Here is a 26,523-nt window from a genome sequence, read left to right on the forward strand (position 1 = left end):
CTGCCTTCTTTCCTCCCTGGAAGGGCTGCCTGAAGGTTCAAGGTGGGCACCAGGTTGAGAAAGCCTGAAGCATAGCTCTAGTTCACAAAAGCTGACGGTGGAATAAAAAGCAAAGTACTTTTACGGTGCCACAAGACTCCCGTTTAACATTTGCTGTAATAAACCAGTATGGATAATCCTGTGGATTGGGCCTCCTGAAGGTTATTCTCTTGGATATATGATGACCTTTACTAATTTTACATATCGACCTTTAAGATACTCTGTGTATGGTGTGCGTGTGTGTGTATATATATATTTAACTGGGAGCGCTGCCTGCTGCCTCCTCCCGCCCGTGTTGGCGGACCCTGCGCCTTCCCAAGCCTCTCATCCCCTCAACTCACCCGGCCTGAGGCCGCAGACAGCAGCTCAGCACCGCGCCGCGTGAGGTATTTATAGGCCGGCCGGCCTGGCGCGGCAGCTGCTGCCTCTGCCGGCCTTATCCGCTCTCCGAGGCCCGGGGGCGGAGCCAAGCGCCGGGGCGGGTATTGCGCGCGTGTGAGCCCGCCGCGCGAAGCCCCGGGCGAGGAGGATTCCACCTGCTGCCATTTGTCCCAGGCTTCGGTGGCCGGGGCGACGCGCGACCGGAGCCCCGCGAGACCGGCGACCGCAGCAAAGCGCCTCGCTCTGCCCAGCGGACAAGCCAATGAGCGGCGACGCCAACTGCGAAGGCGGGATGGAGGAGGGTAAAAAAAAAATAACCCCCGACCCCCCCTCGCCCCCCTTCCCAGACAAAACATCTGACGCTTTGCTGGCTTCCCCCCCCCCCTTCCCGGAGGCGCGCGGCTGAAAGCGGGTTAACCTTTTAATATTTTTGCGGAATGAATGAGCGGGTTGAGTGTCTGCGGAAGGGAAGCAGCGCCTCTCCTGAGGGAAGGCAGGAGGATGGCCGCTGCTTTGTTCTTGGTGGTCCTGGGGAGAGGCTCCCCCCCCCCTTCCAGCGGAGAAGTTGCTCCCTTGTTTGGCTGGGCTCTCCTCGGTGGCTGCTTTACCTGGCCAGGAGTGCACCTACGCCTACCTGTATCCTCCCCCCTCTCTGTTGGCAGCATCCTCTCTCTTACTTTCTGATAAACAAACCAGCCAGGCGAGGTGAGACAGGCACTTTCTTTCTTTGCGCTCTCAGAGGAAAGGGAGGCTGAGTCAGGGATCTTTCCCTTCCAGTGACGTGACTAATGCTTTTTCTTGTTTTTTGGTATGCTTATCAGTTATGGCCATTAACTAATTTTTTGGCAGCTCCCTGAGAAGGGGTGGGGAGAGAATACCCTTTTTATACATATAACAACAACCTAAAGCCTTTTGCGTGCTTCCACTCAGTTTCTACGAATTTTTATGGAGGGGTGTGTGTGTGTGTCCTAAAACAGTTGCTGCAGGATTAGCAGCAACAATAAAACAGATGCAGAGGAGTTAGCCGTGTTAGTCTGTGGTAGCAAAATCAAAAAGAGTCCAGTAGCACCTTTAAGACTAACCAATTTTATTGTAGCATAAGCTTTCGAGAATCAAGTTCTCTTCGTCAGATGCATGGTACAGAAACTGGTCAAATATAGAAGAGGACTTCTATATTTGACCAGTTTCTGTACCATGCATCTGACGAAGAGAACTTGATTATCGAAAGCTTATGCTACAATAAAATTGGTTAGTCTTAAAGGTGCTACTGGACTCTTTTTGATTTAACAATAAAACAGGATTCTAGTGGCACTTTAAAGACAAACAATATTTATCCCAGCATAAAAGCATTATGCTGGAAAAAAATGTTGTTAGTCTTAAGGTACCACTGGACTCCTGCCTTATTTTGCTTGCACAGTTTAACACGGCTACTCATCTGGACTTACTGAGGTTTATCAGTGTCCTTTATGTGCTTGAAAATGAATTCAAGCTGATGTGCTTAGGAAAATACTTCTATCAAAGTAATGCTCCAGAGGAAAGTAAACAAGATCTCTTTGGAGTATCTGTTGCTTTATCCGGTTGCTGTGATTTTGTTTGTTTTAAATTACTGCAAAGTCCACGGAACTAAAGCAGCAGTCCCGCCATGCACTTACCTGGAACTTGGTAGGACTTAGTTTTGAATAAATGTGTAGCATGGGGCTCCATGGTTACTAAAATCAGATTTGTGAATGGGACTAATTCAGAGTAAACTAAAATATTGTGCAGGGTAAAATGAGGAGGCCAACCTGGTTCTTCTAGATCCTAATCTGGTGCTGTAACCACCACACCATGGTGGCTCTAATTAACATTGACTTTCTCTATTTTCGACATGTGCAGCCTTTGCAGTTCTTCACACTGATATAAGAGTTTGTCAGTTTTAAAGTGTTTATATTATGCTTCATAATCCAAAATTTCAAGGTGAATCACTTTTAATGTATAAACCTACAATAAAATCTGTACAATAATTAAAATAAAAACCTGTCATGGGATTATATACAAGCAGGGACCACGCTTTGAAAACAAAATAAACTTCAGAGTATGTTGTGATCTCATCTAGATTGATGCCAAGGTGACTCTCAATTTTCACACTAAAGTAGTAAGACATATAACTATCAATAAACAGTCACAATCACCAGCAGTCAAGTATTTAAATGTTAAAATAAAAGCAGCAGTAAAATAGTAAAATGATAGCCACAACAAAAAATAGAACATCTAACAATTTTTAACAATACCAGTAGTATAGAAATAGTTAAAAAGCCAGTAGCAACCATGAAAAATATTTAATCCAAAAATAGATTCTAGGTTTTTGGATTTTTCTTCTATGGAAATAATGAACAAAAACATGTTCTTTGTCTGTGACCTGCAGCTTGAAAAGTTCATATCTTGGATTCTGTTACTTTATGTTCAATACTTAAATTTTGTATTGTTTTGAGACCAAAGAGCTGTAGCTGTTAGTTAAGGCATGAATTTAGGTGGCGATTCTCTGTACACTTAAAGGGGAATAAAACCATGTAAACATCCTTATGGTTGTAACCCCCCCCAAGTTTTTTTTAAATGAAAAATCTTCACTTGAGTATGAAGAGAGGCTTAACTGCATGAAAGGAATTTATTCTAAATGGAGTATAATTTCTGTAGCTCCCCTCTCCCCATAACTGGTTGAATGTGCTTGCTGAAGTACCTGTCTTCCTAAACCATGAAAAGAAGTTACGGATTCAGTCTTTGACAGTTTTATTTCTTTTAATTTATTTATCCTAAATAAGTATATACTACCCTCAGAATGTGGCTAACAAAATATTAAAGCAGTTAAAATCACATATGCTCATAATTTCAAATTAAATTTAAAGACAATGAACAAATAAAGTTTATTCGCAGTAGTTTAACATCAGTAGACAGTTAAAATTAGCTGGTAATCAGCAGTAGTTAAAAATAGTTAACGTGTAGATTAAACCAACAAATAAAAACAAAACCATCACCTGAAAGGCTGTGTGGTGGTCATGGGGTGGTAGGAGTAAAAGGAAAGATTCCTCCTAAAAGGTTGGCTAAATAAATCTTCACCCAGATGGCAAATCTGGTATCGGCAAGCGTTTAAAGTGAGGGCATTTCAGAGTCTGGATGCCACAGCTGAAAAGACCCAGCTTCTAGTGTGCATGTCTTACCCCTGAAAATGGAGAAAGATGCATGAGATGATGATATCTATGGATGAGACATATGGGAGGAGACAATCTGTTAGACAATGTGAATATAGGCCATTAGAAACCCCAAATAGGTGTTACAATAAGTTTAAACTTAATAGAGCTATTGTTGTTAATGGTAATATTGTGCACCCACTGTGGATGTAGAAGGTTCATGTATAAATGTTGAACTCTAAATGCCATATCATTTATAATTTCTTGTCACAGCATTTCTCTAATAGTTCATACTTCGTTCAAGTACATCCGTTTGGTGGTGTTCTGTTTGATGGTAACCCGAAGAAGGGCGCTCTGACTCTCAAAAGCTTATACCCTGAAAATCTTATTGGTCTCTAAGGTGCCACTGGACTCGAATCCTGCTGTTCTACTGCAAACTTTTTGGAAAAAGAATCGGAATATTTAAACAATACTGTAAAAATTATTATGAAATACAGTTCTTCTGTGACTCTGATGATGACTGAAGTTTCTCTTGGGTGACTAGATATACCAGGTGGTAACATGTCACCCACAAAATGTGTTTCCAATTATTTGAGAACACACTTTTAAAAAACTTTCTATGAAAGGGTAACTGACAGTGCAATTCTGTGCAGAGTTACTTCAGCCCAAGTCCATTAAAATCAATTGGCTTAGACTGGGGTAGCTCTATACAGGATTGCACTGCACAAATCTTCAGGCAGATGGCACATTAATCTCTGTTGCTCTGTATTTCAGTGCTGTCTTGTTAAAACAAGTGTATCTATTTTTACCTGGAAAAAATGGGTGTTATTTACTAGTCATATGCAATATGTATGTGTGTAATGAAAAGTGTTGGAGTTTAGCTGATATTCAACAGAAATTATGTTGGAGATGACACTTCTCTGCTTTGTTTTCTTGTGATTGTGAAGGAAAGCAATGACTTTGAAACTGTCTGAAGAAGCAAAACAAGGCAATCAACAATTGCATATTTAGGGGAGGAGGGGTTGTTTCTCTCCAGCTGCTTTGGTATACATTACCTGCAAAAGTATTTGGTTGAAAGCTTGTCTGATGAGAGCCAGTGTGGTATAATGCAGCTTAATTCCATGGATCAAGACCCTTGGATGGGTTTTATATCCCAGCTGCAGGGTCACAAGGCCCTATTTAGCTAGCTAATTTTTTTTTTGCTGTTCTTCAGAGGACTTTTTCTAGTGCATGTATGTAGATAGCAAAGATGGCACACTTCCTGCCTTTTTTGGCATGCATGCTGAGAGAAGCAGCAAGATGGCAAAATTAAGTCACTCGGGTTGAGACATTTCTCCAGTGCTCTGACTCTTGACTTATCCCTCAGTATGATGTACCTTCTGGTTCTTAGCATGTGTTTCCTGCCTTTGGCTCTTTTTGTGCACTGCCTGTATCCCAGACTTTGATTTCAATGAGATGATAACTCTTGACACCCTTTATCGTGATGTCACGTGACTGTGATGTCACACAGCTTTGTCATATGCTTGATGCTTGCAGCTCAGTGGGTCTCCTGTTGCCTCCTTGGGGTAAGATCTCTCTCTCTCAAACTTGTCTACATTTCAAGATTGTTGTGAGCATGTAACAGGAGCAGCATTTTATGCTAACCTGAGCTCCTGAGAGAAGAGGCGGAATAGAATGTGATAAAGAAGAGGGGCCATCTGCTGAAAACTTTCTAAGCAGCCCTGATGAAATTAAGTAGCCTCGGAGGGAATTTTCCAGTAGCCTAAAACATACACTATCAAGCTTACATTAGGTAACTGCATCTGTTCAGGAATTTAATATCTTTGCTCCTGGAAGGCTGATCTTGCAAGGTGCTAAGCATTTCACTCTATTCAAGCATACATTTTACTTTAGCACAAGAGTTTAAATTGTGCACAGAATCTGATAAGAGACCTTTCATGAGACAAGTTATATTTTATTCACACAAAGCCTGTGCTTGAAGCTTGTAGATCAGGTTATAAAAGTGACCTTTTCCATGTAAGCTTAATATAGATACCAGCAAAACAGGGATTTGTTCCATCTCTTCCTAGAGAAATGCTTCTGTAGTCTGAAATTTACTTCTTCTTAAAAAACATATTGGCACTCAGCTATGAAAACTCTAGAGTGCCTGATCCTAGTTCTTTTTGTTCCTTATTTTACTCCCCCTGCCTTTAAAAATTTGGATTCTAAAGACTCATTAGTAAGAACTTCCTGGATTTTGGTAGGTGTGGATTTTTAGGATGTTGCCCATGTCAATGAAGCTTAGCTGATAGTAGCTTCAATTTGGTGAGAAGGAGGAATGAGAAGGAGAAATTGGACAATTTGCGCTAGATTTAAACTTCAGTTTAGGACTGCATGGTAAACTGTAGAACTCTTTTAATAATCATTCAGTGAGTGTATCCATGACAAAAGGGAATGCCTTTTCTCCATTGAACACTTGCAGCTGTAAACAAAGCACTGTAAATAATCCGGAGCACAGGCTTCTCCAGATGTCATGTATGATTACTATAAAGTAGGAATCAACAACTGGAGAGGCAGGGCCAAAATTGTCTGTCTTAGGAATAACAGGCAACCCTTCCAGTGTCCAACTCAGAAGCAAGAGATGCGGGTAGGGTCTTGTCATGATTTGATACTTTGGTGAATGGTGGTCAGTATTGTCCCTTCATCCTTCTATCCAGTAGAAGGAGTCCAGTAGCACCTTAAAGACCAATTAGATTTCCAAGGTATGAGCTTTTGAGAGTTATAGTTTTTCAAGGTAAAGAAATCCTATGTGATTCCATGTTTTCTAACCACTGAAGCAAGGGTTAGTAAAATAGTGTTCAGTAAGACTTGATGAATGACAAATTAACATCTTATAGTTCATTAAACCATCTTGTCAATTAAACTTCTAAAATTGCTTTCATATTAATGCATTAGGAACATTATTTCACACTAACTCAGCTTTTCATGCTTATTAGACAAGCCATCTTTTATGTGCCAGGATTTTTTTTCTGCCTTAAGTAATTTAAGCTAAATTCTTCCCCTTGCATAGAGTTTGTGTCTCAACCAAAGTTTACAGTGTGTATGATATATAGTAAACTCCAGTATATCATGTTAAGACTTTTGTTCTTCCATGCTTCAGAAAGACTTCCCTTTAAATATTTAGCTTGTGGGTGGAAGCCAAATAGTAACAGCCAGAACAGAGCTGAAAGAGAGGCCTTGATTGGGCAGGAATTTCCATTCTTGTTGAGCCTGTGGATACTTTTGAGGTTTTGAGAACAGGTAATGAGAAACAGAAAAAAATGGCTAAGATGGGTGCTGGATCTAGTCACAAAACATTGGGGGCTTCTACAAATGTTTGAAGGTTACAAGCCAAGGGTCTTCCTATGATGGAGGCAGCTTTTTTCTGAATAGTTATTCCCTGCAAATACAAAGGGGATGCCACCTGGGCTGTGGCATCTTCTGTTCCAGTAAGATGGAGGAAAGCCAGGATTGGCTCTTTGCTTTGGGAAAGATGCTAATGGGCACCAGGCAGCACTTTAGTTGGTACCACGGTGCCCACAAGCACCACGTTGGAGATTACTGGGCTAGACAATCTCCACAGACCATATGTTGCCCACCTCAGTCTAGTATAGGAAGCTGCTGCTCCTTATTTTTTTTTTAAAAAGGCAACAATTTTCTACTGTCCTTTTAACAAAGAACTGTAGATTTGTATCTGATGACGGGAGCTTTGACTCTTGAAAGTTATCCTAAACATTTTGTTTGTCTTTAAGGTGCTACTGGACTTGAATTTTGCTGTTCTACTGCAAACCAACACAGCTGCCCACCTGAAACTGTCCTTTTGGCAGTATGCATAATTACGTAATTAGATATTTCAAAGTACAGAAATAACTTGTGAAAAAGAAGTATACAGAGATCATGAAATGATACCTTCTTAATTAGGACAAACCAAAAATCACAAAGTATGCAGGTTTCTGAGTTTACAAGAACTCTTCTTCAGACTGAATGTTAAACCAAAGGAAAAAGAATGAGGAAAATTTTTTGCTGGATGTGATGGAAGCTTCATTCTGTAGTTTTCAAATCATGAAATAGAATGGATGAGGCATTTTGCAGATTGAATTAGGCTAGATTGATGGATAAAGATCTTGGGTTATAGCTAAATAAATGAGAACAGAAATAATGGTCACTCTCTTTTTGAAAAAAATCCACCGTTTGTTATTTTTGTTATTTAAATCTAGTACTCATTTGGAACTCATGCGCCTATTGTAAAGAGAACAGAAGTTAAGAAAATGTGATTGATGGATTACACCAATGAAAAACTTTTATAAATGTTAACATCTATATTTTGCTGCCAAACGGAGAAGTAGTTTCTGAGGATCCTGTATGTCATTTAACATCTCTCATCAACTTTGCCAGTTCACAATTCTTACACCTACAATTCTTTCAAAAGATGGAATATTTGATTTATGCCAGTTTTTGGTTGGTTATGAATATTTTTGTTTCAATCTGTACCATCCCAAACTAAATGTTCATTCGCCAGCAGCTTCTCTCAGATGTCCAACTGTACCCTCCTAAGCAGAGTTTTAGCCTTCTAAGTCCCTTGTAGTCAATGTGCTTAGAATAATGTAATTCTGCTTAGGATGGAACTGTAAGTAATATGTTACTTGAGTTAAGAAGCAAGTTATCTTTAATCAGCAGTGTGAAAACATTCTGCATTAAATGTATAAGAAATCTGTTTTGTTCTCGTAACTTCTCCAGCCCATCAAACTGTGGGCTGAATCAAACTGTGATAGCTTGCATGTTTTAAAAAGCCTGGAAGGGCTGTACACACACAGCTGCAGGACTGTCAAGGGTTAATTCCTCACAGAATCCAAGCTTTGAGTGACAGGCTATTCCGTGGGATCTGATTGGGTAGGATGAGTTGGGTCTATTTTGAGTCCTAGTTGAAAGAGATTGAGCATAGGGAGTTGGGAGATGGAGTTCTGATGGATAGCAGTATTAACACTGGCAGGAGAACTGGGGAAAGTTGGCAAGGAGTTTGGGAAGTAGGTGTAGACTCCCAAACAGGCCAAAGAAAAGGGGGCAGATCTTTTAAGGAGAGGTGATGTTCCCTTCCCAATCAAACAGGTAGATAACTCTGGAGAATGAAGAGATTCTTGGCCAAGTATGGTTTAAAACTGCCTGTGGAGACTGAAGGAAAGCACTGATGTTTGGAGAGAAGGGGTTTGAGGTACTAGAAAGTAGGTACCGGCATTCCTAACTCCAGAAGAGAAAGAGAATACTAAAAGAAAGTATACTAGAATACTTGGGGGGGGGGAACAAGGGAACCAAAGTCTCAATACAGAAGCCTTTAAGTATCTGTGAAGAACATAAGATTTGAAGTCTGTGTATGCTCTGATTTTACCTCAAATGTGTGTGTGTGTGTGTATGTGTGTGTGTGTATGTATATCTCTCTCTCTCCTCTTTAAGTAAATAAATTAGTTATTTTTGGAACTTGTAACACATCTGGTGCCATTTCTGTTGTTTAGGAATGAGAGAATGTCATAATTGGTGCCAGTGCTATGATACGAAAATAAAACCCACAACTAGTTTGTCCCACCATGGATACAAACTGAAATAAGGAAGTATCATAAATTTGTGAGGAATTGCCATAAAATTCTTGTTAGAAATGGCACCATCACGTAGACTAAGAGAGACATATGGAAGTGAGGGAGAGGAAGCATCTGCTGAGGAGAGTCCTAGTGAGGAGGTAGAAATTATGAGGATTAAAATTCAGTTGGCAAAAATTGAAGGTGATAAAGAAAAAACCAGAATTGAAGCAGAAAAAGAACAACAGTCAACATTCAGACAGATAAAGAATTCGCTAAAATGGCATAGCAGGAGGGGGGGTGGGACATGGAAAATTCAGTTAGGGGCAGAATTGCCACTTCCACAGAGAGGTGGGGAAAGCACCTCAGTGGAACAAAAGAAATTTCCATGTTATCAAAAAGGGGATGATTTGGAGCCATTTCTCATCAGTTTTGAATGAACTTGTCAAGTTTTGGGGGTCTAAGAGGAGGATAGAATGATTTATTTGCACCCATATGTTTGTGGAGGACTGAGTGAAGTATACTCTGAGATGAGGGATGAGGAAACCTCAAATTATTTGCTTTTTAAGGAGAGGGTCAGTCTTAGATTTGGGCTGACTGCTGAACAATGTAGAAAAGCTTTCAGGGAAATTAAAAGAAAACAGGGCAAAATGTATGCAGAGCTAGGCTGTCGTTGGGAAAGAGCCTTAAAAGATGGGTGGAGAGAAGTAAAATACAGACATTTGAAGAACTGAAGCAAAGGAACGGTTGTGAAGGAACATGACCATTCCTTTGAGTGCGCTGAATCTAGGCACCAGAGAGGGGGTAGATTCGTTGCCAGTTGGGAAAACACACCAGGGTTGTTATTACACCGTCCCTGATGAAAGGACCACCATGAAACAAGCTGTTTAATCCGGACGCTTGTTGGACGGTACAGCCTGTTACCCGGTGTGACTGGATTCTCCATAGTGCGCCCTTCATCTCGCGCACCGCCCTTCCCAACTTGGAGCTGTATAGGGATTCCTCAACGACAGGTCGACTGTGAACACTTTCTCCAGTGAATTACGAGACTGTATAGATGAAAGGCCTCAGTTAATTTGCAAATGTTCGATTCACTGGAAGAATCCGTTGAGGCAAGCGGTCTTGTGTTAAGCACCTAGTCACTTTATTATGAATGAATGTTCTTACACTGTTATATTTACTTGAATGTACTTGATTGTTGTATACACCTTACATGACTAAATTTCTTTTGTACTTTGTTACAATATTGTTGTGGCTCCTTGTGGCTTCTCAGTGTTTGTTCAGACTCTTGGGAGCTGCCTCTGAGTTTGGTTTACAAAATTCTTAGGAGCGATGCTTTTAAGGGACATCAAAGCCAAACACTTAGCAGAAGCCTTACTAACGGTGTTCACCAGACTAGGTTTTCCACAGGAAATGGTCACATATTTGGGAACCATGTTCATGTCCCAAGTGATGCAGGAGCTCTTGCAGGCTCGTGGAATTAAACACTTTACCACCACCGCTTACCACCTACAAGCAAATGGACTAAATAGAAGGTTCTGTGGCACCTTGAACCACATGCTGAAGACCTGTGACTGGGATCACAGACTTAAACATCTGTTGTTTGGTTATCGTGAAATCCCACAACAAAGTTCTGGTTTTAGTCCCTTTGAGCTGCTGTTTGGACATCACGCAAGAGGACCAATGAACACCCTTAAAGAAGCATGGATGGGATAAGAGATCATTGGAAGTAGAGATGTAATCAACTATCTTCAGGAGCTACATGAGAACCTGCAAGAACACAGAGTGGCTGCAGCGGACAACATGCAAAGGGCCCAGCAGAAACAGAAGACCTGGTATGATGCCAAAGCCAGAGAGAGAGTCTTCAAGTCAGGAGACCAAGTCCTCGTGTTGAAGCCTCAGAGAAAGCACAAGCTGGAAGTAGTTTGGGAAGGACCTTTTAGAGTTGTAAAATAAGGTTTCAAATGTACACTATCTTGTAAATGTAAATGCTGAAGGGGACAGTGTAAAATGTTTCATGTAAACATGCTTAAGCCTTACCATGATAGAGCTAACCTGGTCCTTGTGGCCAGAGGAGGGCAGAAAGAGGAAATTGCATTGATGGGTTGGGGGAAGGTAACCCAGAGCAGCATGATTAGTGAGGTGAATTTGGCAACCACCCTGACTAAAGGCCAGCAATAGCATGTAAAGGTTGTCTTAATGGAATATCAGACCATCTTTTTCCAATTTCCCAGGGAGAACACAGCTCAACACAACATTGATACTGGACATGCCAGGCCTATTGCTCTACCACCTTCTGGAGTAACTGGCCCAAATGTCATCAGTATTAAGAGATGTTAAACCTTGGACTCATTGTTCATTCCAGAAGTCCTTGGGCTTCACCATTTATTTTAGTTCCAAAACTGGATCAGACAGTGAGATTTTGTGTTGACTATTGAAGATTAAACAAGGTTACAGTCCCAGATGTATACCTGATGCCAAGAGTGGATGAACTGGTGGAAACCACTGGGGCTGCACATTTCATTTCCATCATTGATTTAATAAATGGATATTGGCAGGTGGCAGTGGATCCTAAGGAGTAACCCTAGACCACTTTTGTGACCAGAGAAGAACTCTTTAAGTTCACGGTCTTAGCATTTGGGCTTAGGAACATCCCAGCAACAGGGCTAAAAGACTTGGCTCTTGTCTATATAGATAACATAGCCATCTTCAGTCAAACCTGGAACTACCACCAACATCTGACTGTTGTGTTTCAAATAATAAAAGAGGCTAGTTTGACAGTAAAAAACCCCTCAAAGTGCCAAATAGCAATGAGCCACGTGAAATACATAGGGCACGTGCTTGGAGGGGAAATGATAAAACCTGACTGGAGCAAGGTACAAGCGATACAGAAGTGGCCAAGACTCACAACTAAATGGCAGATCAGAGCATTTATTGGAGTTGTGGATTATTAAAGGAGGTTCATTCCCAAATTTAGTTTCATTGATGCTCCTTTGTGTGAACGCACCAAGAAATCCTTTCCAGATAAGGTGACTTGGACACAAGGATGCGAAACTATATTTGATCACTTAAAAAGAGTACTAACCCACGGAGCCAGTGTTAAGGGCTCCTGACTTCATGAAACCCTTTACCCTCAACACTGATGCATCTAATATTGGGATATGGGCCATGTTAAGTCAGCCTGGGGAAGATGGATATCACCATCCCATACTTTACATTAGTAGCAGTTGATGAATATTTGTCATTGAGAGGAAATGTTTGACAATAGTGTGGGCCATAGGTGAGTTAAAACCATACCTGTGGGGAAGGAAACTTACTTTGTGCACTGACCATTCACCTTTATGCTGGTTAAACCAGGTGAAGAGTACAAACAGTAAATTGATAAGATGGAGTCTTCAGTTACAGGATTATAATTTCGACATAGTACACATGAAAAGAAAGAAGAATGTAATTACGAATGCACTCTCCAGAAACACCGAAGGGTGGAGGTTGCAGAAGCAAATTAGTATGCCTATTGAATATTGTATATATGTTGGTATAAGATGTTTAACTACTGGTATGCCTATTGAATATTATAGATATGTTGGTATAAGATGTTTAACTATGGGTATTAATGTAAACAGAGATAATATGCACCCACATACTTCACCCATTGCACTGGAGCAGTGAACTCAAAGGGTGGGATGTGCCAGATTGCACATTTTTAAAAGCCTGGAAGGGCTGCACACACACAGCTGCAAGACTGTTAAGGGTTAATCCCTCACAGAATCAGTGAGCTTTGAATGACAGGCTTCTCCAAGGGATCTGATTGGGTAGCATGAGCTGGATCTGTTTTAAGTCCTAGCTAAAAGAGATTGAGTGTAGCGAGTTGGGAGATCAGAGAGCAGTTTTAACACAGGCAGGAGAACTGGAGAAAGTTGGCAAGGGCTCTGGGGAATTAGGTGCAGACTCCCAAACGGGCCAAAGAAAAGAGGATAGATCTTCTAAGGAGAGGTGATGTTCCCTACCCAGTCAAATCGGGAGGTAGCTCTGGAGAGTGATCTGTGGTTGAGCGTGGTTGGAAACTGCCTCTGGAGACCTTCAGATTCAGTTAACAACTGAAGGAAAGCACTGGTGTTTGGAGAGAAGAAGATTAGGGTACTAGAAAGTGGGTTACAGCATTCTTCACTCCAGAAGAGAAAGTGAATACTAAAAGAGAGTATACTAGAGTATTTTGGGAAAATCCAGGGAACAAAAGCCTCAAAACATACACTGCAATCCTAAGAAGAGTTACTCCAGTCTAAGCCCATTGATTTCAGTGAGCTTACATTGGAGTAACTCTCCTTAGGATTGCACTAGGATTGCCCTAATAAGCATTTAAGTATCTGTGAAGAGCATAAGAACTAAAGTCTGTGCATGTACTGATTTTACCTCATATATAGCCTCAGAAATTTTCAACCTGTGATTTCACCTGACCTTCCCCTTCTAAAATAAATAAATTAGTTATTTTTGATTTTTAAAAATGCCTCTGGTGCCAATTGTGTGGTTTAAGGATGAGGAAACTTCATACAGACACAAAAATGGATACCTTTTAAAGATCAACTGAAATGTAGATTAGTGGGCCTCTTGTTTTAAAAAAGATGTATCTATCTCCCCCCCCCCCAAATTTAGCATTATAATGAACTCTCTTGAAACCATCCAACTCTAATATAAAATAATTCATTTAATGTGCCTTATCGATTATTAGTGTTTAGAAAGGAATAATTGTTTTAATTTTAAATTTATGATTATTATGTAATTTTGGACTGAAAATAGCGAAACCACTGAAATACATCATTTGCTGTCTCTGGTTTGCTCAAGCACGTACCCTCTTGCAATATGTCTTGCTATCTTAATGTTCCATGTTCAAGGAACTCTTTCCACATGCATTAATTTGCTGAGGAATCTTAACCCATATACCAGAAAGCTTCTGTGTATCGAGGGGAGTTCTGAGAGAGGCCTCTGAGGTGCATACAACTTTTGGCCAGGATTCCTGGACTTGCTGTTGTTCCCTGAGAATCTAAAGGCACCAAACACACTCATTTCCTGGAAAGATGCACAGTAAAAATGCACAGTAATAGACAAGCATGTTGAGGGGCATGGTTGGTTTTCTCATTCCAAAACAGAAACAACCAAGAAGCTCCAGGATTCTCTACAACAGAATTTGAAAATAAGTTATTTTCCTCCCTCCACTTCTGCAGTTTGCCTTCTTGATACACAATGTGGCTGTGCGAGTAATGGCAGCACTTTGTATATGCCATTGATCAAGAGTGAAAATTTTTAAAATAAAAATAGTCTGGAAGCAAGGTAATAATACATAGCATCTGTAATAATACATAGCATCTACATTTGTAAATATACTATGTTGAACTCCTGCCTCACAGTGTAATGGCGGCTTCTATCACATTTTAAAAAAAATCTACAAAAGTGTTTGATTATGCATTGTGAAAGTGTATGTATGGGTCACTGTGACCAATTATTTTGATCACATAGAGCAAGAATTGCCACAGTTCATCTCTAATGATTTGAAAATGTAGAAGGATATTTAATGTTTTGATGTATTACTGTTGCTGCTCAACTCTCTGGAATCTGGAAGTCTTTTGCAATGTTCCATATTAGAATGATGAAGGTGTTGTCCTACTGCATGGTGGGTAAGCTGGTTAAAATTGCTCTTGTCTTTCGTATATCATAAGGAGGCTTTCAAGTCTGAAAAGTTCTCCAACAGCAAATTTACCCCCCCAAAGGCTAAAAATGAGCATTCTCCTGCACTTCTATGGTAGGAAATACTTCAAGAAGGTGAGATTTTCAGCTTATGTTAATTGTAACGAAGGAGAGATACTAGACTTCTTTTTTTCCCAGAACTCAGAATGGACCGATAAGTTGAAATCCTTGCATCATTTAGCAATCAATGGCAAATAACCTATGTAACATATTTATAGGCATGTTTTGAATATTTGCAGCAGTGTAATATTTAGGTATTGAAAATACTAGTCCTTACTGTTAGTAATTACACCAGTATATTTAGAAGCTTTCTACAACATGGAAATCTTGTAAAATACTGTAGTTAAAAAAGGGAGTTTTTACCTCTCAAATTGGAGATTATTAACTTACATTTCAAATAAAATAATGATGGAAGTACATTATAATTTTAAATTCTTTGTGTTTCCTCCATTTTTTTTACCTTCTTTAAAATGTCCTGCTTCGTGGTGTGCTCAGCCAAAGAGGTATAATCACTTAGAATGGAAAAGCTCCAAGTGTCATCTAGTCCAACCCCCTGCACAATGCAGGAAAATCACAGCTATCTCCTCCTGTTACCACCCCAAGTGACCCCTGCTCTATGCTCAGAGGAAGCAAAAACTTTCCAGGATCCCCGTCCAATTTGGGCTGGAGGAAAATTCTTTCCTGACCCCATAGTGGTTATCGGCATTGCTCTGGGTATATAAGAAAGGGCCAGAAGAGCCTAGCATTGGCTCATCCCTTCTGCCCTCCCTATCCTGAGCTGTGTACTTTTATATTGAGTTTCTAATGGTTAGCCAAAAACAGTTTTGCTTTAATTTTAATCCATTGTTTCTGGTCCAACCTGCATTCCCTCTATTCCTATTTATAAAGATTTTGAAAAAATACAGGGCCCAGTTCTGATCCCTGAGGAACTCCACATCACTATTCTCTAAGAGGATGAGGAACCATTTACAAGCACTCTTTGGGTGCTATCTGTCAACTAGTTACAAATCCACCTAACTGTAATAGGATCCAAACCACATTTTACCAACTTCTCAACAAGAATATCGTGTGGAACCTTATCAAGATAAACAGAAAACAACTCTGCTCCATCCTTTACTTGACAGTCCTTCAAATACTTGGAAGAGGGCTATCATATCACCTCTCAGTCACCTGCTCTCCAGGCTAAACATGCCCAACTCCTTCCATCATTCCTCATAAAATCTCCAGACCCCTCACCATCTTTTTTGTGCTCCTTTGGACATGTTCCAGTATATCAACATCCTTCTTAAACTGTGGTGCCCAAAACCGAATGCAGTATTCCGAGTGAGGTCTAATCAGAGCAAAGTAAAGTGATAACATCATTTCACGTGATCTGGACACAATACTCTTGTTGATGATACAGCCTAAAATCACATTTTCCTTTTTAGCTACTGCATCATAGTGCTGACTCATGTTCAGTGTATGGTCTACTAAGACCCCTAGATCCTTTCCCCATGTACCACTGCTAAGACATGTCTTCCCCATCCTATAATTATGTCTTTGATTCTTCATGCCTAAATGCAGAACTTTACATATATCTCTGTTGAAATTCATTTTGTCAGTTTTAGCCCAGTTTTCCAGCCTGTCAAGAGCACCTTGAATCTTGATTCTGTCTTCTACTGTGTTTGCAACCCCTTCCAATTTAGTATCATCTGCAAATTTAATGAGCATTCCCCCTATTCCTTCATCCAAGTCATTTATAAAGAAGTTGAAAAATACAGGGCCCGGGTCCGATCCCTGAGGCACTCCATTTGTCACTGTTCTCCAAGAGGATGAGGAACCATTTACAAGCACTCTTTAGGAGCTATCTGTCAACTAGTTACAAATCCATCTAACTGTAATAGGATCCAAACTACATTTTACCAACTTGTCAACAAGAATATCATGTGGAACCTTATCAAAGATAAACTATGTCACCAGCATTCCCCAGATCCACCAGAGTAGTAACTCTCTCAAAAAAGGAGATAAGGTTAGTTTGACATGACTTGTTCTTGAGAAACCTGTGGTGGCTCTTAGCAATCACAGCTGTCTTTCCTAAATGTTCAAGGACTGGCTGATGATTTGTTCCAAGACATTTTCAGGTATAGACGTCAAGCTGATGGGTCAATAGTTACCTGGATCCACCCTTCTTAATGATGGGGATAACATTTACCCACCTCCAATCTTCTGGCACATCACCTGTTCTCTAAGAATTCTCAAAGATGATAGACAGAGGCTCCGCAATTACATGAGCAAGTTCCTTTAGTATCCTAGGGTGCAATTCACCTGGCCCTGAGGACTTGATTTCATTTAAAGAAGCTAGGTATTTATGTGAACACCCCTATGTCTATCCAAGCACAATTCCCTTCCTTTCTCATGTGTTCTATTTTTGCCAGGGTGAGCACAGTTCCTCTTGCAAGTTAAGATAGAGGCAAAGCAGGAATTGAGTACTGCCCTCTCTTTATCACCTGTTAAAATCTCACTTTCCTGGCAATGGGCCTATCACTTCCTTATTCTTTTTCCTGTTCTGAACATAACCAAAGAACCCTTTTTGGTTGTGTTCAGGTTTCTAACATCCAACCTATATGTCTGATTATGTTCAGCTTTCCCCTTGCTCAAGATCTTAAACACTAAAATTACATGAGAGATCTGTGACACTGAGAGATCTCTGTCTTTTGGTGCTACACCTCTAAAGATGCCAGTCACAGCTGCTGGCGAAACGTCAGGAACTACAATGCCAAGACCACAGCTATACAGCCCGGAAAATCCACAACAACCATCACTAAAATTACATGGTCACATGACTCACTACTTTCACCTCATCAACCTGGAAGACAAAGTTGTCAACAAACCAAGTCAGGAATCTATTAGAGCTTATGCTTCCAGCAGATATTGGGGTAATTGAAATCTCCCCTGAGGACTATGTTCCATCTCTGAAAATTTTGCAGTCTGGTCTAGGAGTATATCATCCAAGTCCTCTGTCTAGCCTGGTGGTCTGTGGCAGACCCTCACCATAATATCACTATTACTTCTTTCTCCTTTTGATTTTTACCCAGTCTCTCAACTGACCTTCCATGCACAGATTCAGGTATTTCCTCACAAGTATGTACATCCTTGACATATAATGCTACTCCTCCACCTTTGCTTATCAGTCTGTTCCTTTTAAACCAATTAGTACCCTGCAATCCTAATGTTCCAGTTGTGTGTTTAAACAAAATATATAGATACATGAACAGAAAAGAGAGTAAATAAGAATGCCAAATAAAACAGAAAAGTCTTCTTCAGCTAGCAGAAGACAATGATAGAAGGGGACAAATAAATCTCCCTGGAGAAGAAATTTAATAGTTTTGATGCCATTGACTAGCCTCAGATGGTGGGGGAACCTGAAGTATGGCCTCTGAAGATTGTAACAGTTGGGTAGGTTCATATGGGATTGTGCTCTTAGGTTTGCGACTTTCAGTTTCTCCCCTTTTCAGGTCCAATGAAACGTAACATTAAAATCATCTCAGATCTTGCATTTTGATATACATGTGGTTTTGCAGAGTGCACATACTTTTAGTGTATGTTCGTGTGCTCTGCCCTCAGATGTCTTATAAATGTATTTCAACAATTTAGTGCTCTCTCCCCCCTCCTGCCTCTGAACACATACCACTTCTCCTATCCTTGTCACACAAACCTTCAGTTCCCATTGCACATTAGTCCCAGACCACCTACAATTTCCACTCTCACAGCAACTGTTTCTACTGTTGGGTTGCTAGATGAGATTTTATGGACTCAAAGGAATGGCTGTATGCCACTTTCTTTTCCATAAGTGTTATCTTTTAGCTTTGAAAACATGGTTTGCAGCTGTTACTTTTTGGGGCCACACAGGAAATGATATCAGTGGTAGGGCTGCAGGCATATGCTTGCCCATTTTATTGCCTGCCTCCTCCCATGAGGGCATTTCTCCTGGACTTGCCTCCTCCTGTTGATATGATCAGTGAGCAGAGGCAGCCACCAGTTTGAATTGCAAATTCATCTCTAATCTGAATGCTGGGTCTCCCCCCCCCCCCCAGTGGCACAATGAGGTTGGTGGGGATAGCTGTGATTGATGGTACAACCTGTAAACTTGCAAGTACAATGACATGACTATGCTATGCCTATTCAATGGGGATGGGGGAATAGGCTATACTATGCCTATTCAGTGGGGATGGGGTAATGTCTGCAGCTACATTTCATGAGATAATAGGTGTGGTTGGAAAAGGGAGATCAGCAGATTATCTTCTCTTATATACGTGGAAGGGCTTTGGGACTCTGGATCCTGGCCACAGTTTTAAAAATAAAATCAATTTCTGGGCTACAGAAGATTACCATAGTTTTTATACAGGTTTTTGAGCCCAGTTTTGTGTTTGGAAAATTGACATCTACATGGTTAAAACATTCCTTAACTGCCATACCAATTTTTGCTTGTGTTAGCTTGGACCCCATATGGTGACAGAAGGCAGCTAATATAATCTTGTACAGATGTATGTAAACTGCTGGATTAAGTTCCTGATCAGAAGCCAGCTGCTAGTCTGACCAGGTAGATACTATGTATGTCCCAACGATTTCCTGGGAGTTTGACTGCAAACCATAATTTATTTGTTTAGAATATTTCTGTACCACCTCTTCAGAGTCCTGCTTGAGGTAACTTAAAATTAAAAACCACAACATAAAAAATCCAAGCTATTAAAAAATTAATGTACTACAGAGTTGTTTGCCATACTGACTGTCAGTTTGCATACCACTATATGCAACTGAGTAGAAGTGGAGTTTCTGTTAATGGTGAACAAATGTAGAAAAGCTGCTTGATTAAGCAGGCAGTCACCAAGATTTGAAGAAAAATAGCATTTTCCATGAGCATGGTGGTTGTGTAAATCAGTGTTTGGAAGTATTTCCTACTGTTTTCAATTGACTCAAGTCTAAGTAAATAAATTTAGGCTACAGCTATATTTAATATACTTGTGAAGTGCACTGCAGGATCTTGAATTTAGTCACCCTCCCACACCAATGGGAAATTCTGACCAATTCAAATATCATAGAATCATAGAGTTGGAAGGGGCCTTTCAGCCCATCTAGTCCAACCCCCTGCCCAATGCAGGAACAGTTTAAAGCAACCTCAACAGGTATTCATCCAGCCACTCCTTGAAGCCTACCAATGAAGGGGAATAGAGGAGGGCATGAACTGAAATACCAACTGAAGTTTGTCACGAACTGGGCCAGTTCGCAGGAGCTCATTTCTCATGAACCGTGATGACTTTTAGCTCTGTTCATTTGGTTTGTATTTCAGCTGCTCACTGCAGACAGCTTGTCGCCGATCAATCGATTTCCTAGGCAACTGGGGGGATGGGCTTTCTGCAGACCTTCTGCTGACCTGGAAGTGACATTTTCATGAACTGAATGAACTGGTTTGCGAACTGGGGCAAGTTCGTAAAGTTCGTGGCTTGTGAAATGCGATGAACCACACAGTTCAGAATTTTCCTAGTTAGTGCCCATCTCTAAAGGGGAACCCACCACAACCCTAGACAGCTGATTCCAATGCTGGATTACTCTTAACATGAAGAAGTTTTTCCTAATGTCCAGCCTCTACTTTCTCTCCTGTAGTTTAAACCCATTATTTTAAGTCCTATCCTCTGTTGCCAGCAGGAACAACTCCCTTTCCTCCCCTAAATGACAGCCTTTTAAATACTTAAAGAGCAATCATGTCTCCCCTCAACCTCCTCTTTGCCAAACTGAACGTTCCCAAGTTCCTCTGTCTTTCCTCATAGGACTTTAGTCTCCAGGCCCCCGATAATTCTAGTTGCTCTCCTCTACACCTCTTCCAGTTTGTCCACACCGTTTTAAAAATAAGGCCTCCATAACTGCACACAGTACTCCAGATGGGGCCTGACCAGAGTGGTATATAGTGGGACAATGACATCCTGTGATTTGGATGCTATGCCTTTGTAGATACACCCAAAATTGCATTAACTTTTTTGTTGCTGCCTCCACCCACACCCCAAGTTCTTGTTCACACACTCTGCTGCCCAGAAGTGTATTCCTCATCAAGTGTGCATACTTTGCAGTTTTGTTACCCAGTCTTATTCAAATCTGCCCACTTTTCCAGATTTCATTGAATTCTATCTCTACAAGGGTGTTGGCTATTCCTCTCAGTTTGGTGTCATCTGCAAATTTAATGAGTCATCCCTTCACACCTTCATCCAGATCATTTATAAAAATATTGAAAAGCACTGGGCCCAGAACCATACTCTGTGGCACTCCACTGGATACCTCTCTCCAGTCAGATGTGATGCCATTGACAACTACTCTTTGGGTGTGGTTATCCAGCCAGTTCCCAATCCATCCAACCATCCTAGAGTACAGTCCACGTTCCACCATCCACCTGAACATCATGAGGAACCTTGTCAGAAGGTTTACTGAACTCCAGATAAACCACATCCACAGCATTCCCACGATCCAGTAAGCCTGTCACTTGGTCATAGAAGGAGATGAGGTTGGTCTGACAGGACCTGTTGGGGACAAATCTGTGCGGATTTCCCCATATCACCACATTGTCTATCAGATGCTTGCAGATTGACTCCTTTAATATCTACTCCAGTATCTTCCCTGGGACAGAGGTCAGGTTGACTGGCCTGTAGTTCCCAGGATCATCCTTTCTTCCTTTCTTGAAGATTGGGATGACATTTACCTTCCTCCAATCTTCCTGCATGTCACCTGTCCTCCAAGAGGCCTAGGAGGTTATTGACAAAGGGTCTACAAGCTCTTTTGAAAGTTATTTAAGCACTGTTGGACGCACCTCATCTGGCCCAGTGGATTTGTACACATCCAGTACAGCAAGGTGCTTCTCCACAACTTCTCTGCCCATGTCAAACAGCAGCCCCAAAGTCATGCTTTCCCTACTACCATCTCTAGGTGAGCCTGTTATCTCCAGGGAGAAAACTGAAGCAAAATAGGCATTGAGCCTTTCTGCTTTCTCTGTATCCTCTCAGTTTCTCCATTTTCACCCAGCAATGAGAGTATTTCCTCCTTCCACTTGCTCCAAACATATCTGAAGAATGTCTTTTTGTTATGGAGAGCCCCTAGTCTTAGCTCAATCTGAGCATTGGCCTTTCTGACAACTGCCCAACAATGCCTAGCTACCCCTAGATACTCTTCTTTAGATGCATTTCTTTCCCTCCATTTCTTGAAACATCTCGTTTTTCTTCCTTAGGTCAACACCGAGCTCTCTGTTCATCTACTTTGGCTTCTTAGATCCTCTGCTGCATTTCCTTCTTGCTGAAATGATGAAAGTTTGAGCCTGAAAGAGCTCTTCTTTTTGGAGAGCTCACCCTTCCACTTGCTCCTTTCTCTTCCAGCATTCTTGTCCATGGAATAACTCTCATCATATATCTAAGATTTTAAAAGTTTGCCCTACTAAAATCTAACATGCACATTTGGCTACAAACTCCGTGTGATACCCCACAGCAAAAGGAATTCTAGGAGGATGTGATCACTTCTCGCTAAGGTTCCCACCATCTTTACCCTATCAACAAACTCTTTCTTGCTGGCTAATATAAAGTCCAGTATGGCTAAGCCACTCATCACTTCCTCCACCATTTGTGAAAGGAAGTTGTCGACCAGGCATTTATAGGACACGGCGCTGTACTTTCTGGACTCTACTACTTTATGTTGGTTGTAAGATACAGTGCATTTGAAAGTTTTATGTTTAAAAAGCAAAACTTCCTCCTCTATGGAAAACTTGCACATCATTGCAAAATGTAGGGCTCATCTATACAGCCCCCAGGAATGCTTTATTAAGAAGAATGATGTAGAGAAGAAAGGAACACATTAACTCTTTCTTCCCAGGTAGAGATGAGAAGCCTACCTTAGAACTGTTTTTACTTCCACCCCAGTGGAAAGATGTGTCTGAGAATATGGGTGCTTTTAGTTTTTCCCCAAGAAGAGTAAAAACAGTGTGTTTCTGGGAGGGTGCTTTTCTAGTGAGAAAATTGTGGAGAAGGAAAAGGCTGAAGTTTTCTTCTCTCCTTATACACCATTTTATTCCTGGAAAAAAACAATCCCAGGGCTGCATTTACAACAAAAAAAGAGAAAGAAAAGAAAATTCATTGAAAATAAACATGGAAAAAACTGTTGTGTGTCTTTTAACCCTTAGCGTTAATTCCATGCTTTCCTTTGGGTGGAAACGTTTTCATAACTTGGCAGAATATTCATATCTTTACCAGAATACTAGAGTAGCAGAGTGCAAACAGTAGTGTTGGATGTGCTGTTTCTGCACATTTGGAATTCACTTTTTTGTGTCACAGCATTCCCACCACAGAGGACAACTTAAGTACCTGTGTGATATAATTAACAAAATTTTCATCTGGCCATTGTATTTCTGCCTTAACAGGTACAGAAAATGGTTTTACTACAGAGGATCTATACTACATATCTGGACTGAGCATTATTTCCATAGAGTCCACAGAGTGATGATTACATAAAATCAGTTGGAAAAGTGAATTCCTTGTCATCCATAAATAATGATATAATAGAGCATGGGTTTGTTTTTTGAACATGATGCACAGCGTGATGGCAGCAAAGCAATATCCCTTGCAGGAGCTCAAAATCATTATGGCTTGTCTTTAAAATTTAATTTGGTACAGCGGGAGTCCTGTTCGGTCTATTTCGGCAGTTACAGTGACTAATAAGTGATGCTGGATGAAATGTTTTGAGAGAAGCTGGGCTTCGGATTTGTGAAGTGGTAATACCATTGTGCTTATTGATTTGTTACCATTTGCTATTAATTTTATTTTTGCATTCTATTGCCACATATTTGAGCAAACTGTTCAGAGTTTAGTCGCTTATAGCAAGATGTAGTCTGTTGTGTGCCAAGTTAGTAAATCTTTCTATGATCATGTATTCTGTTTTCACTGCTGAATGGACTTCACAGTCTATTTGCAGAATACAAGTCTCTCTCATGCTGATGTTGATAAATTAGTATTGGTCACCCACCCCACGCCATCGATTGCAAAATGACATACCATCATTATGGATCCTGTTGACTTGCATGAAAGCTGATTCAGGCCTTTTCTGTAAACCATTTTGTGCCATCAATAATCCATAATCTCAGATTTAGAGCACTTCCATTGAGTGATATTAAATGCTGCTATGAGCCTGTGTTTGTTTGTCCTAAGATGCACTTAGACTGAATCCACACAGTGACGCTTGAAGTGCAATTCAGCCTTCTCCTGCTGTGGATGTGCATGTGTGAAAATCAGAAAGACACTTTTAAATGCACATACATCAGATTTCTGACCTGTGAAGAACAAGCAATTTTTTGTGTGCTTGTCAGTTTCTAAGTCGATTAATGTCTGAGCAGGAAGGTTAATTTAGGGTCACATTTCAACCATGTGCTTTATAATACATGTGTGATTTGGGTGATAATGTGCATATTCTGTATGGCAATCACATATGACTGCTCTGGTGTACTGAAAGTGTGAGTTGAGCAAATCTGGCAGAGTTTGGGAAGAGTCCAGTTTTGCAACTCAGAGCCTCACTACAAGTGACATTTTACACATGAAGGACACTTGATCATTTTCACAAGTCCTTCTGGGAACTGAAGTCCCTCTCCCCCACCCCTTTTCCTTCTGTTCCTTCCCCTCTCTGTTAGAATCGCTGCCTGAAGAGACAGAGAAAGCCTACGGCAACAGCAGCTTTTGCAAATCGTCTTGCTGGGGGGCGGGGGGGGGGCGGGAAATGCTCTGGAGAAAGCTGACATGTCAGTGAAGCTGAGCAGGATGCCCAGGGAAGGGAGAAAGTTGCAGCTGCCCGCCCCCAAAGATCGTTGAGAGCAGGCTTGTGACTGGAGGAACGATTTGCAAAAGCTGCTGTTGCCACAGGCTTTCTCTGACTTTTCAGGCAGTGATTCTAACAGAGAGGGGAAGGACACTAGGACTTCACTGACATGTCAGCTTTCTCCAGAGCACCCCCTCCCCCAGCAAGACAATTTGCAAAAGCTGCTGTTGCTGTAGGCTTTCTCTGTCTCATCAGGCAGCGATTCTAACAGAGAGGGGAAGGAACAAAAGGAAAAGGGGTGGGGGAGAGGGACTTCAGTTCCCAGAAAGACTTGCGAAAATGATCAAGTGTCCTTCACGTGTAAAATGTCACTTGTAGCGAGGCTCTCATTCTAGGTGTGCTGTGCTGCTGTAAATGTATACACAATCATATGTGGCCAATCACTGCTTGAGTCTGCTTAACCCAATTCTCAATGTACTCAATATATTTGGTCTGTTGGGTCCTTACTAGAGATGAGCACGAACAGCAATATGAACTAAAAAAACCCATGAACAGCCCAATCTGCTGTTCGCGAACAAGCTGTTCGTGAGGCCCCATTCTAACCAAACAGATGGTCATTGCAAGCCTCGTTGGTTGCTGTTCATTGCTGTTCGTCAAGCCAGATAGTCTGGCACCTGCAATCAATTCCCATGGCAACTCAGGCAGGGATTGTCTGAACTTTGTCTGAACTCCTGCTGTTGCCCTGGAAACCCCAATCTAAGCCCAATTTAGCTTGATAGGCAGGTCTTCCTTTCAAGTGTGGACTGGAGCTCCAAATTTGTTACAAGAGGAAAAGACCAGGGGAGAGGGGGCTCCCAGCTCTGGCTTTCAGGGAGAGACAGCTGCTGTTAGAGAGACAGGGTGAGTGCATTGGAGCTTGAATTTTCTTTGTGTGTGGTGTGGTAGGGATCTACCCCTTCAAGTTCCAGGGCTGCTGCCAGGCTCTGGGGCCAAGCTATTATTTATTATTGGTACATTTCCTGCTGCCTGTTCAGGTAGGGTTTCTGGGAGTGGTGCAGTAGGGATCTTGATGGCTGGAGGAGAGCCTGCTGGCTCCCACGAACAATGAACAACGAACATGTTCATGACAGGATCATGTTCGTCAGTGTTCGTTGTTCATTGTTCGTGGATGGCAACGAACAACGAACACCATGTTTGTTTTTTTTCTGTTCGTGCCCATGTCTAGTCCTTACCATCCAAAAGTTACTGGTTTTAGACTGTGAGTAGCTCTAGATGGAAACAAGCATTGCTATTTTGGAGCATCACACCCCTATAGTCCAGATTTGCAGGTGTTTCAGTTTGCACAATTCAGTGCCACTCCATGCAATTGAAAAATCCAGGGATGCTTCCTGTAGTGGCTGGGGGAATACAGCCCATTTTCCTTGTTCGCAGCACAACTGTCTGATCATCTGTGCTGCTTGTCATATTCCATGAGCATGGTGTTTTTGTGTAACGGCTGGGATGTTTAAAATGGATTTTGGAAAAAAAGTCTTATGCAGAATGCTTAATAAACAGCTTCTGCATTTGGGCTTGTGTGCTATATATAGTAACCTGCACGGAGATTTCTGCATTGAGCAAAATATATAGCATAAATTTGTGGGGGGTTTCATACTTATTTCCATTTATTTATCTCAAAAAAATGTAGTCAGTTGTTAGAACTTGAGATGGCTGAAAAGGTACACATGAAAGTTTGGAGGAAGATGAAAGTTGGGAGGGTCAGGGGTTTATGTGAAAGTCCTGCTACGGACAATTATATCCCTACTTAC

The 26,523-nt window shown here is 41.2% G+C and overlaps 1 protein-coding gene across 1 annotated transcript in view; it reads left to right on the plus strand.

Annotated features, from left to right (window-relative positions):
- Nucleotides 1-547: 547 nt before the first annotated feature.
- The window catches only part of GADL1 (glutamate decarboxylase like 1), a 116,010-nt gene continuing 90,034 nt past the window's right edge, over nt 548-26,523 (plus strand). Inside the window, exon 1 of the mRNA XM_054991687.1 lies at nt 548-722. Coding sequence (XP_054847662.1) covers nt 683-722 — 40 coding nt within the window. The 5' untranslated portion in view covers nt 548-682. The remainder of the gene's footprint in view (nt 723-26,523) is intronic.

This window comes from Eublepharis macularius, chromosome 11 (genome assembly GCF_028583425.1).
Source record: "Eublepharis macularius isolate TG4126 chromosome 11, MPM_Emac_v1.0, whole genome shotgun sequence".
NCBI lineage: Eukaryota > Metazoa > Chordata > Lepidosauria > Squamata > Eublepharidae > Eublepharis > Eublepharis macularius.